Source organism: Tasmannia lanceolata, unplaced genomic scaffold (genome assembly GCF_043159265.1).
Source record: "Tasmannia lanceolata isolate RefF3 unplaced genomic scaffold, GAP_Taslan_0.1 ptg000008l, whole genome shotgun sequence".
NCBI lineage: Eukaryota > Viridiplantae > Streptophyta > Magnoliopsida > Canellales > Winteraceae > Tasmannia > Tasmannia lanceolata.
This window is the reverse complement of record NW_027518685.1, coordinates 24,828,694-24,841,574: the sequence shown is the minus strand read 5'-3', so window position 1 is coordinate 24,841,574 and position 12,881 is coordinate 24,828,694. Positions and strand designations below refer to the sequence as shown.

The 12,881-nt window shown below is 37.7% G+C and overlaps 1 protein-coding gene across 1 annotated transcript; it reads right to left on the bottom strand.

Moving 5' to 3' along the window:
- Positions 1-407: 407 nt before the first annotated feature.
- LOC143884945 (protein phosphatase EYA-like) lies at positions 408-12,448 on the bottom strand. The gene is made up of 6 exons (XM_077388825.1): positions 12,151-12,448; positions 5,951-6,247; positions 5,629-5,796; positions 3,091-3,184; positions 2,347-2,541; positions 408-937 (listed from the first exon to the last, which is right to left on the bottom strand). The coding sequence occupies exons 1-6, from the start codon at positions 12,160-12,162 to the stop codon at positions 675-677; spliced, it is 1,029 nt and encodes a 342-aa protein (XP_077244940.1). The 5' UTR covers positions 12,163-12,448; the 3' UTR covers positions 408-674.
- Between the last annotated feature and the right edge of the window lie 433 nt (positions 12,449-12,881).

Below are 12,881 nucleotides of genomic sequence, written 5' to 3'. Positions count from 1 at the left end.
CCCTTGAATTATATACTATGTTAATATGCTTGGTTTTATAACTAAATTACCCTCTCTTCTGCCCCTCTTTTTTTCTCATCTGTTTATACTGCAGGAGCATTGTAGTCGTTTAAAATGCAATTAATTTAGCATGTTGCTTCGTTTTAAATTGACTAAAATACCCCCCTTGTTTATTTTCTAGGGATTTGCTGCATCAATTTCGCGGAAAGCCATTTCGTGGCTCACTTTTGCAGGAGAGAACAGCCACACAGGTTCACTTTTTAGCAGATTTTGGCTTATTCATTTAATTCATCTTAGGTGGCTGCTCTCTCCTGCAAAAGTGAGCAGCCAAATAGCTTTCCGCGAAATTGCCTAGTAAATCCCTTATTTTCTGTTATCAAGCAACATAATTTATTAACAAAGCAAAGAAAGAGTAACAAAGGAGCAACTACATTTACAATATAAAAGGGAAATGATATCAGCACAACCATATTTTGATATTTTCATTGACCCATTTTGCCTTTTAGTATATAAAAAGCTCTCAGAAGGTCATTACATTTCCCCAAAAAACTCTCAGTGGGCCAATTAAAAAAGAAAGACAAGCAGGGTTTGTGCAAATATTAAACCATGGTTGTGCTGATATAATTTCCTCATAAACAAGAGTAAAGCATAGGTAGTGCAGATGGTTTGGAAGTTTACTGTTTGTTGTCATCTTCGGCATCAGGGACACCGTATACGACATCGATATAATGCTGGACTGTTTTCATGGTAAGACCGGGAAACCTATGAGAACTATCCGGTCGCAGATCGATCCTAATATAAGGCCATCTCATTTTCTCAGCAGCTTCGCACTCTTCGAGCCCGTCTCCAATCACACAGAATTGGGTGGAAGAACTACCAAAACGCTCTTTGATCCACGAAAAACATTGGAACTTTCCTACTTCCCATGAACTATAGACTGAAGAAACAGTAGAAAATTGTTACGTAACTACATTCCTAGAGTTCTTAAATCTATTCTAAACTTATGAGAACTATAGTCACAGATTGAGAATACTACATAATGAATCTATTATGTATGATGATATCAAGTTTAGGCAAAGTGATGCAAACGTGTGTAAAGATGCTTTTGGCATGATTGGAGTTACCAAGTCATTGAGATTGTAGACAGTTTTAAGGAAGATGTCATAGAACATTTTGAATGTCCTGAGATGTTAGAGCTAGGGGTGCAACTCGGGTCGACTTTTGGGAATGCGGGTTGAGCTTTTACCATGAAATCAGGTTCGGTTCGGGTTGATTCCAATTCATTTTTTAGCAAAAGATCTGCCCAGTCCGACCCAAATTGCACTCCAAGTTACAGCAGTTTAATAGAGGTGGGACCATATTCTCGAGGAGCATAATTGGAGGGTAAGCAAAAGGAACATGAATTATAGAAGCTACAGAACCTAAAGCGAATTTCTGTAGTTCTAAACTGATAAACAAGACCCTCAACTAATTGTTGTATCTTCATTAGTTAGCAAGTCTAATAAGATGAAAAGTTTGCTGATGAGTAGCAAATGTATAAAGCTATAACAATGAGCTCTATAAGTGCTTTTTCACAAAGAAGAGTGAGGATATGTATTCAGGGGCATAATCAGTTAGTCACAAATATGTCTTGGTAATTTCTTGGGAAGGGTGTATCTCGATGTATTTTAATTCTTTTTGTTATTTTTGGGTTTATATCAGGAAAAATGGAAAAACTAAAATACTTAAAAATATAAATTTATGAAAAAAAAATTAAGAAAACAAGTAATAGCGTGAATTTGTCAAGATATTTTGTGAAATTTTTGGAACTAACAAAAACAGCCGAGTGCTGAAATCGAATCAAATATAAAGAAAAAGTTAGCAGAAGATATGAATCTGAGAGACTGTTTTGTCATTGTGCTGGTTGATTTTTCAACTACTCAATTAGATGATACACTTTTTCCTTGTGTAATCTGAACGTGTTAATGAAAGATTTTTATATTCTCATATAACACTTCACATGACTGAAAAGGATTGAGAGAAGACTTAAAAGTTCTACAAAAAACTTGATTCAAATATTCAACTATAGGTCTTATTCTATATACTTTAAATTTCAATAACAGAAAATAAAATTTTCAACTTATTTCAAAACATTAAAAGAAATAGAATTCATACAAATTGTATAGACTTGGGTTACAATGGATGCAAATTTCAAACTAAGTGAGAGTGAATAAGATAATGGACGGACAATCAAGAAAGATAACTAGAAAGATAAGACAAAGAACAAGTAGAAAAAGCTATAATTATCATAAATCTCGAAGAATATTAGGACACAAAAAAAAGAGGGAGAAGAAAAAACAAACTGACCATTTCCATGAACAAAAAGATCATCCAGCCGAAAGAGCAAGCACTTGACAAGACTAGGTACCAATGATCCAGAAGTAACCAAAACATTAATGTTTCGACATTTCATAACACTAGATCCAGTGGCACCCTCTGGTGAGACAAGATGAGGGGTTGAGTCTTTGCTCCCTCCTGAGACTAGCTCCAAAAAGTTCCGTGCTGCACTGACAATGGAAAAATTAGAAACTTAAAAATGTAATTCTTATGTATATCAGATTTAGGAACACAAGCTCTAAAACCATATTCCAGGTACAATCATGACCAGAGTTATACACATTTTTAATAATAAAAAAACATGAAATTTCGTTTCCCCTCTATAAATAATAAACGAACAAAAAATACAAAAACAAAACTAAACATTCATGTCAATATTCCGAGTTTATGCTTGAAATTTCATCCCCCTCCCCTGTTCTGTATTTGTTCCACAAATTTTTTAGCCTTTCCCTTTTTCTATATTTCCTTACTGATTCAACCTGGTCAAGTTTACCAAACAATGATTGAGCTACTAGGCCTATGTGCCCAAGTGAAAATTTTGGAGGTACTAGATTTCAAACAATGAGTCTGGGTGAGATGTAAGCATATTACTTACATATATTGCATAATTAAAATCTTGATATTTCAGTGCATAAAAAATTGAAGTGAATGAGTTAAAGGGATAAAATAGAACTCTAAAAGTATGCTTCTAGGTGTTTATTCACAGTGACATACCTGAGGAAAGCCATCTATCTGTATAACTATCTGTCAAATTATATAGATTGTCCCAGAGTTTAACCATCTCCTGATCAAGAACCCTATGCAAACCCTGCAGAAAGAGTAAAACTTGAATTATGTCACTTGACCATACTGTCATAACTTATAAGAATGCACTACTGAATAAATTAGATAAAAAATGACCCAAAACTTGCAGATTCTTAATCAGAAGGAAACAATCTTATATGGGTACAGCAGGATCTTGACCTATTTTAACTAGGAAAGCTCCAACTCACTTCACGAAGTGAAGCATAAACCTGTTAATATTTAGATCATAAGATTTGGAGGACGGATGAGGCAGACCATTTTCCAAGGAGATCATTCAAAGAAAAAAAGGATGAACCCCACCGAACATGAGGCAGGTAGATCTTGCGAAAGGGTTTTATCCAAGAAAGTCTTAGTCCACACGTTGTACCTGCATTGTTCACACCAAAGAAGGATGGAAGCCGGCGAATGTGAGTGGATAGTCGAGCAATCAATAAAATTACCATTAAGTATAAGTTCCATATACCTAGACTCGATGATATGATTGACATGATGGCCAGATCAGAATTTTTTTCAAAGATTACCATCAAATCTGCATTCGACTGGGGGATGAATGGAAAACCGCCTTTATGACAAAGGATGGTTTGAATGAATGGCTTGACATGCCTTTTGGTTTGACCAATGCACCAAGTACTTTCATGCGAATTATGCCCAGGTGCTAAGACCATCCATAGGAAAGTTTTTGATTTTATACTTTGCCGATATCTTAATTTATAGTCGCATCAAGACAGGTCACCTGATACACCATCGACAAGTCTTTGAGGTCCTTAGAAAGGAAATGTTAAATGCAAAAGAACGACATAAATTCTTTTTGTGTCCCGTTGATATTGCAGATTCAAATGAAGTGGAAGTGAGACACCATGGACCAAAAGATTGAGTCTGGGTTCGTGGAGGTTAGTTGATTAGGCATTAATATTATCTCCATTTTTCAGATGCATTCATAGGCGTGCTTAAGGCATGATAGATTCCCTAGCCCAATTGTTAGAGGCCACTTAATTTACTTACTTTTTGTATGAGGACATCACATCCAAGATCTTTTGTTGATGCACTGTTTTTATTTCATTAATAAATGTGTACTATTACTGCTCAAAAAAGAACAGAAGTCACTCTGAGCTGGATGTAACAGTGTTAAGAAAACCCAATTTCCATAATTAAGAAATTCTAGAATTTCAATGGATTTGGATGCATAGTGGGTGAATTGGCTGATTATGGCCATAAATTTTTTTTATCCCAATTATGTAATGATCACTTACTTGATAAAGTGCTATTGTTGGAACAAGTTCATCGTAGAACTTTTTGTATTGAGTGATCAAATACCTTGCCGAGGAAACAAAAATAATAGAACTCTCAATATTAAAATCTGGTCAAAACTCGGAATGTTAAAATCCGGTTCCAATGACAGAGATACAAGGAGTCTTCGAGCAACACATTGCACAGGACATTTGCACTCTGAATTCCTAATTTGCAACAAATAATAAGAAATAACAAAATTCAAGCATTAATAGCTATTATGCACCGATGCCATGTTAGACAAACTATAATGAGAAGTGAATGAAATATCTGGCGAAGAAATCCTCATCGCAAATGTAAATTGGCCGAAGGACCAAAACAGCAATAAGTAAAACAAGAGAGAGAAGATATGCCTAAACAAGTTAAAAACCAACATCAATGTACATAATGATTAAGACAGGCATAGATTTACATAAAATGAAGACCTGATCCATTTAGGTGACTACACTGAAACAAAAAGTGTAAACCTTTGCTAGAATGACACAGACCCAAAGTCACAAAACCATAGTTTTAAATTTCATCCAAAATCCGAAATTTTGGCTGAAATATTTCGGTGTCGGTTTGGACCAAAACCGAAAGTACATTGAATCATGATTTTGCACTTATTTAAAATTTTTCACTGAAATGTTGAAGATTTCCACTGAAATTATCAAAATTTCCACTGAAATCGCCGAAATTTCCACCAAAATTTTATACATCTGAGTAGGATTTTTTTTTTAAAACGAAATTTTTATCAAGGTTTTACATGATTTCAGCCGAAATTTCCACTGAAATCGGTTTCGGTGGTGGCAGAAACCAACACCGAAAATGACATTTAAATCCTTGCACAAAATCATATTAAGCTAACCATTAATAGTAGACTAATAAGTAGTACTGCTATTATTAGGAGAAGCAGACTCCGAAAGGTTTTCTATAATTAATAAAAGCTGGAACAATAATAATACATAGAAAATGCAATGGTGCAAAGCAGGAAAATCGAAATGTACTTCATGGCAATTCCTCACCCTCATAGAAACACTTAATATTGTATGCACTAATAGAAAAGCAAGTAGTGCTCTTTTCAAGGAGTCATGCACAATAACTAGAAGATTTTTTTTTCATTTCAAAAAAAATGTATGAGATTTCGAGATCTGAAAATGCATCAGAAATGAGCATCAACACCTGTGCATACTTCTGTGCAATGAGCCGGTGCCGGTACGCAAGTTTCCTTTTGTTGGGGTCATCATAGGGAGCACTAAAGCCATCATTGTTGAAATCATAATTTGACAAATCTCGCCCATCATCATAATCACTCAAAGCACCAAGAAAGGGCTCGTTGTAATTCTCAATCTGCTCCATCATGGATAAAAAATATAAGTTACAATTATTAGCAATAACCATTGGAGATTACAGTCTAGATAAAACAGTGGGAAACCCTTAAACTAACCATGTGTGCCAATGTATCAAGAAGAGGAAAATGAACGTCTGGAAACCACAAACTTACTTGTTCATAAAGAAAAAAATCATCACAAACTTGAAGAATATGTTTTTCCCAGCATTTACCGATTTCTATTCCTTTTTGTAGGTCTTTTAATCCATTGAAAGCCACCGCATACGTCCCATTCAACAAAGACTTCAGCAATATAAGTGTCTCGTCCATATCCCAAATATAGACATTTATTTTCTGATCTGCAGTATCCTTGGCAGAAAGTTTTGTTTTTTGACCACAAATTATAGGAGTGTCATCCGATGAGTCGCCCATTTGACCATCTCGTCTACTAGCTAAAAGCTCATTTGCACTCTGGAACATGGACACACCAGCGTTGATCAAAATCAAGCAAAATACAATTAAAAGTTCACCCATTAAATATACTTGAACAATCCATATTCATTTTCACACTGAATAAAATGAAATAAGGAAATCATAACCTTAAAGAACCAATATATAGTATCAGAACTCGGTAAGGGAATTCTGGAATCATGAAAAGAAACAACACCAACTATACAATTACGATGGGCATGCAGCCCATTAATTTTGCGCATATTGTCTACTGCTATACCATCTATTCAATCAATTTGGGGCACCCAATAAAAATATTTCACATGCCTTTAAGTATTCAAAAGAACTACAAAAGTCGAATTAAAAAGGCTACATATCTCCATTTCAAAAAAAAAAAGAGGCTACATATCTAAGAAAAGGACCTCTTACATTCAAACAACAATCCCTTGGAAACAACAAGTCAAGCTTTATTTCATCAATTAATGCATAATCACAGCATTAGGTAGTGGATTTTCCCCTTTTTACTTATCTTCTAACCTTGATGCGTTGGCCTTGGAGATATTAGGCCACAGTCCAAACAACAGAGGTGGGGAAGAGATTTGTGGTAGTGGATTAGAAGGTAGTCAATTTTATCACCTGTATTTTAAGGCAAAAGATGAGGTCATGAGGCCAGGTAATGAAATGTCCTGTGAGGCAACACATGGGTCTTTATGAGCGCTCTCTGAAACTGCTCTAGGTTATTTTCCAGGAAAGCTATGAAGAATTTCCTTATTCTCATTTATATGTTCTGATTGAACCTGCAACCAGTGTTCTAAAAAGCGCTGGGCGGAGCTGGGCGGCTGACTGACCTTCCAGCGCCCAGGCCGCCCAGGCGTTTCTAGGCGTTTTTCATTTTTTTTTAGATATTAATATATTTTCATAATTTCTTGCATTTTTTTATATAAAATATAAGTACTTGAAACATAACAATCCAAACCATTTTATGCATAAGCACTAAACATTAAATAATAACAAAAAGTCAAAAACTTAATAAGAAAATAAGCTTAAAATACTTAATAATTTAAGTATTTAACAATACAACACAAATCCATAACCAAAAAAAGATTAAGATCCAAGCACTTCTTCAGTTTTCATAAATCATTGTACTTGAACTGGTTGATGTTGAGGTTTGAGAAGAGGGTGAGGGTTTTACGTTTTAGGTTTTAGGTTATAAAAACTAAAAAATACACTAAAAAAGGCACCCCTTTTATTTCTTTAGGCACCCCTCTTTAAAAATTAAAATAACTAAAAGGCACCCCTTTTATTACTTCAAACACCCCCTCTTTTATCACACCGCCCAAACCCGCCCCGCTTAGGCCCACGCACATCGCCTGGGCGGCCACCTCATCGCCTGGGCGGCCGCCTAATAACGCCCAGGCGGTGAGGCCGCTTTTTTAAACGCCTAGGGCCTGGGCGGTGCGTTTTTTCCACGCCCAGTGCCTAGGCCGCCGCCCAGGCCGCCTTTTAGAACACTGCCTGCAACCCTCAAGGAAACTGCTCTAGGTTATTTTCCAGGAAAGCTATGAAGAATTTCCTTATTCTCATTTATATGTTCTGATTGAACCTGCAACCCTCAAGGTTGTCACACAAAGAACCATAACGTCCATAACCCATCAAACTAAGAAAATCATGAGACTGAAGAATACGAGCTCATTGATCAAATTTCACAAAAGTGATCCAATTTTTTTAGCAAGTCATATGGTATCAATCCGTTAGTCTTGGAATCATGGAGAGCTATAGGTCATTCATTGGGCACCAGATCTTACGGTAAAAGAATTTGTTGTTGTTATTATTATTATTATTATTATTTTGAATGGCAGCTTAAAAGACAAAAACTAGAAAAGACTCGAGGGGGGAGGAAGTCAAACAATTCCAAAGATTCCTTCATCACCCCCTCCCTAGCAAGCCTATCGGCTACACCATTAGCAGATCCTCTGACATGCTGGAAGCCGATAGATGAGGACACCACGCAATCTTGGATCTCGTCAAAGTAATGATCTCCATGGATGGAGGTGGGAACCATTGAGCCAATAGATCACATTTAGGGAATCCCGTTCTACCACCACTATGTCAAGGCCCTCTTTCTCTAGCAACTTTAATCCTTGGTGCACTAGCTGCACCTCAGCCTCACTAGCATCTGCAACCCAATGGGACCTGCAAATGCCCAAAGCACCTCCCCTAGCTCCATTTCTCAAGACACCTACCACTCCAGCAGGGCCAGGGTTCTCCAAGCTAGAACCGTCAAAGTTTAATTTCAAAAAACACGGGGCAGGAGGCTTCCACTCCCGAATTGTCATCGACTTCTGCTTCACACTTAAGCACACCTCCCTCCACCCGTTCCATAAGTCAAAAGCTGGTACAAATCGCATGGGAGTGTCTTCACCAAGGATATTATTAGGGCTACCACTTTGAAGTAAAGGAAAAAAAATACGCATATAATTATTTTTTTATTGTTATTATTGTTGTTATTGTTATTATTGTTTTTTAATGGTAAAAGTTTTATTAAAGAAGAACAAGAAACGAAACACCTCAACCGAGATGGTCAAGGAACACAATAAAAACACAAAAGGCATACAACAATCCCTCAAGGGGAAGATGATTAAACACCGCCATATTCGTTGTGGGCAAGGGGATCAACCTCACCATTGGCGGAGCGATAAACATGCTGAAATGAAGTCTCGTGTCCCTCAATAATACCTGAAGACCTCCTCAAACAAGTCTGCATTGCGCCACGGAAAGCCATTCCCCTCTTTTATCCAGTTGATGGAGTTAAGAGAGTCACCAAAACCAGGGAATCATGAAGGACCATATTCACTAATTGCATGCCATGAAGGAGTGCAAGAACTTCCGCCTTATTGGAGTGGGCCACCCCAATAGGACAAGAGAAATCCCAGCCAACACCATTATCCGGACATCGAAGAAGCCTGCCAATCGCGAAGAAACCCGCGTTTCTTAATCTCAAGCCATCAAAGTTCAGCTTAACCTAGAATCATTTGAGGGGAAGCAAATAGTTTGACTTCAAAATGCCACTAAAGTATGGAAGTCCCGCTGTCCAATGAACCAACAACGAAAAAATATACTGTTGAAGAGATAACACCGCAATCCTAAACCCTTAGAGGAACCTATGGTGCCGCTTCTTCAAGACCAACCATAAGATCGAAGAGAAGGCCAGTGTCCAAAGATTTTTCCCTCTAGTAGATCAAGGCTCAAAAACCCTAGCCTAAAAAAGATCAGCAATATGGTTTGGCATAACCAATGCCACCCCATAGAGACCAAATATGAAAACCCATATCAATCTCATGAAATTGCAATGGATAAATAGATGATTCATCGTCTCCTCTGTCACATCATACATATGCATATGTTAAGGATAACCCATTGTCAACTGCACAGATGATCAATTATCGGGATCTTGTCCAAGCAAGCCATCCACGAGAAGGCACAAACCCTTCCTCCTAATAAAGACCGAACCTGAGCTAACCATGAATGACTCTGTCATGTCAAGCTCTCAATCAAAGAAGTTCGGGAGAAAAAGAACTATCCACTCCACCCTACACCTAGCAGAACATAAGACTCACCAATGCTAGTCCCACGGTCCGATGCCAACATAAAGAGGCCAGGAAAGTTGGCTTATAATTGATGAATGTCACACCATAGATCATGCTAGAAGCAAACCAGAGAGCCATATCACGCCCTGAATATGATATCAGCCTGGAAAGAGACCCTAGATCTCAAAATGTCTCTCCACACAGTCACTCATGGTACCTGAATGCATCCTTTGACTCCCAACCACCGAAGTTGGAGCCATACTTCCTAGTAAATAGTAATTACCTCCCTCTAAAGCTGATCTCACTCCTCCCCGAACCCACCCCCAAATCCACTTACCAAGAAGGTCCGTGTTTCTCTCTCTTAAGCTATGAATGCCAAGGCCACCCTAGGCTCTCGGTCTACAAACCACGATATTTCTTGCTCTCTTCCTAATCATTCCAATGTACATTTTTCTAAAGTTGGTCAGGTCTGCCAATTACTCACAAGGAAGTGGAATAGAGACAAATTACATGTGCAGATTAGCCAAATAGGGCATTATTTTCTTCCGAGGGGAGACCTTCTTCTCAATTCTCTTAATCAGTATCTCAAGGCCCTTAAGCATGTGATCGATGCAAAGAGGCAACCCCATATAAGAATCAGCTATCAAAGCCTCCTGGTCCTGGTACCCTAATATCCAAGAAAATTATTCAGTACTGAATATAAGAGTACCATCAGCACAATGCAAGTGATTGATAATATTCGGAGAATCCATCCTGAAACCCTCAATGAGGCCGTCGACCCTTTCTTTGTCTATTATCTGACACTTCACTCCGTGTTGTGCTCTTTCTATGTCCACTTACAAAGGATGCCACTCACCCCACTTCGGCGATAGAAGTCAAAACACTCGTTAGAAATAATCGCTCCATCAAGAGTGTCTAACTGGAATAAAGGTGCTTTGAAATTTGAAATCAGTCTCCCAAGAACCCCACGTACTCAGTCAGCAAGAGCATTTGCAAGGACCTTGTTGGCATTGGCCATCAGGCTAATCGGCAAAAATCTGTCAATCTCTCTACTCTGTCTTGCTTGGGTATAAGCGGGATGTATGCAACATTGATGCTCCTATCCAGCCTAAGACCATCATAAAATTCCCCCAAACCAACCATTAATTCCCCCTGATATCCTCCCAACACTATCAGAAGAAAGCCAGGTAGAAGCCAATAAAATCAAGAGGATGATCCCCTTTCATCGAGAAGGGCCTCCTCCTTCGTGTCCAGCTCTTGCATTCTCCCCAGAATCTCTTTCTTAGCGCAAGCGAACTCATCTCCGTGTTAGGATTTTAGCATATTGCTTCAACTTAGATCTAACAAATCTAAGTTTTTGGGCTAAACAATCATTTTTTATACCACTATACATCGCCTTTGACCACAAATGTCTAAGCTTTCCTGCATCTTTGGCTCCTTCATCCAAGCAAGCTCAAACCAAAAAGGAGGGCGCCACGAAACCCATCTTAGGATCCAAGAGAATAGGACAGTGATGTGATGTTTTCTTTGGGATGGCCAATTGGATTGCCGCAGAAAACTAAGTGCTCCAATTCAGGCATAACAAAAAAGAGTCAAGTCTGATCCATTGCAAGCCCTCCACTGTGGGAATAACCCGATGTTGGCTTCTTGTTGTTGTTGTTTGGGAGTTCCTTATATTAATTTGGATAACAAGAATGAAGTCTCATATTGTCTTCATGTACATTCTAGTGACTTGGGTTTTGAATTTATCTAAGAAACAAAAGAAGATAACCTTTTGTACTTTGAAGTTTGAATCAACTTTAGAAATTCACATTTAATCATGTATGTACAACAAAGGTGGCTTGCCTATGAACAAATAATCAAGTTTCTGATCAATCCCTTACTTATTTTTTTGAAAAGGCTCAATCCCTTACTTATTGTTTCGTTTTATGTTGTGGTAAAATTCTTGCAAGAGAATCATTACCCACACCCTAATTTGATGAAGCATATATGATTTCTAAAACGTATGAAAGATGAATGAAATACCAGGATCCTAAAGAAACACCGATTCCAGAAGGAACCCATTTCAGAAAGAGACATGTATATACAAAATATCTGATTTTCAGAAAGAACCCATTTCTCTGACGGTCGAAATATCCATTTTAGTGTATAAGAGCGAAACAAATATGAATACATATGAATAATGATACCACGAACAGCTTGGTTTACATTCTAAACGATCTTTGTTCATTGTTTCTTAATTTCTCAGCCTTTCAGTGGAAAAGAAATTAAAGATGAATAAATAAGTCATCAAATGGAAAAGATAGAACATTTGCCGAGTTGGGTAGAGAAAGTTACAGATGAAAGCATCGCAGGCCACTGAGTTTCGGTCCTTTCGGGAGAATCCGAAACCTTTTCTGTAGCAAAAACCGGATCTGTTACGGGATTTCTCAATCTCCGGCTAGGATGGATTGCCTTTATGATTTTGACCGATGACGATCTCGGAGCTGGAAAATTGGTCGGAAATCAAGATCGAGTTTATAGAGCAGAGCTGATGTAAGCTGTGTATCCATGGCATTGCCCTTTTCTACTTTTCTGAAGATTTGTTAGCAAATAATACACCCCCTTGCTTTGGTAATGCAACCCCCTTCTCTTCATTTTGAGTTTAGTTGTTGAGAGTAAACTCAGTTTGGATACAAGGATTTTATAATACAGGATTGTAAAATCCTGGATTTTACTAAAAATCTGGATTTTAATATGCCCCCTTATGTTCTTGAGGTCAGAGGCTCGATCCCAGCTTACCTACCAAAGAAAGAAAAAAACTGAATTTTATAATACCATGGTAGGCTGTATGGATACATGGATTTTATAAGTCAGGATTCTAAAATCCTAAATTTTACAAGTTAAAACCTAGATCTTATAATCTCAAACCTAGATTTTACAATCATGAATATGAACAATCCGGGTTTTAGCTTATAAAACCTTTTAGAGGATTATTAAATCACTATATCAAGAATTTTCACAGCCTATCTCAAGCCAAGATAAAGGAGGAGGGTTGGCGTCAGGTTGGCAACCGGCTATTAAATGAA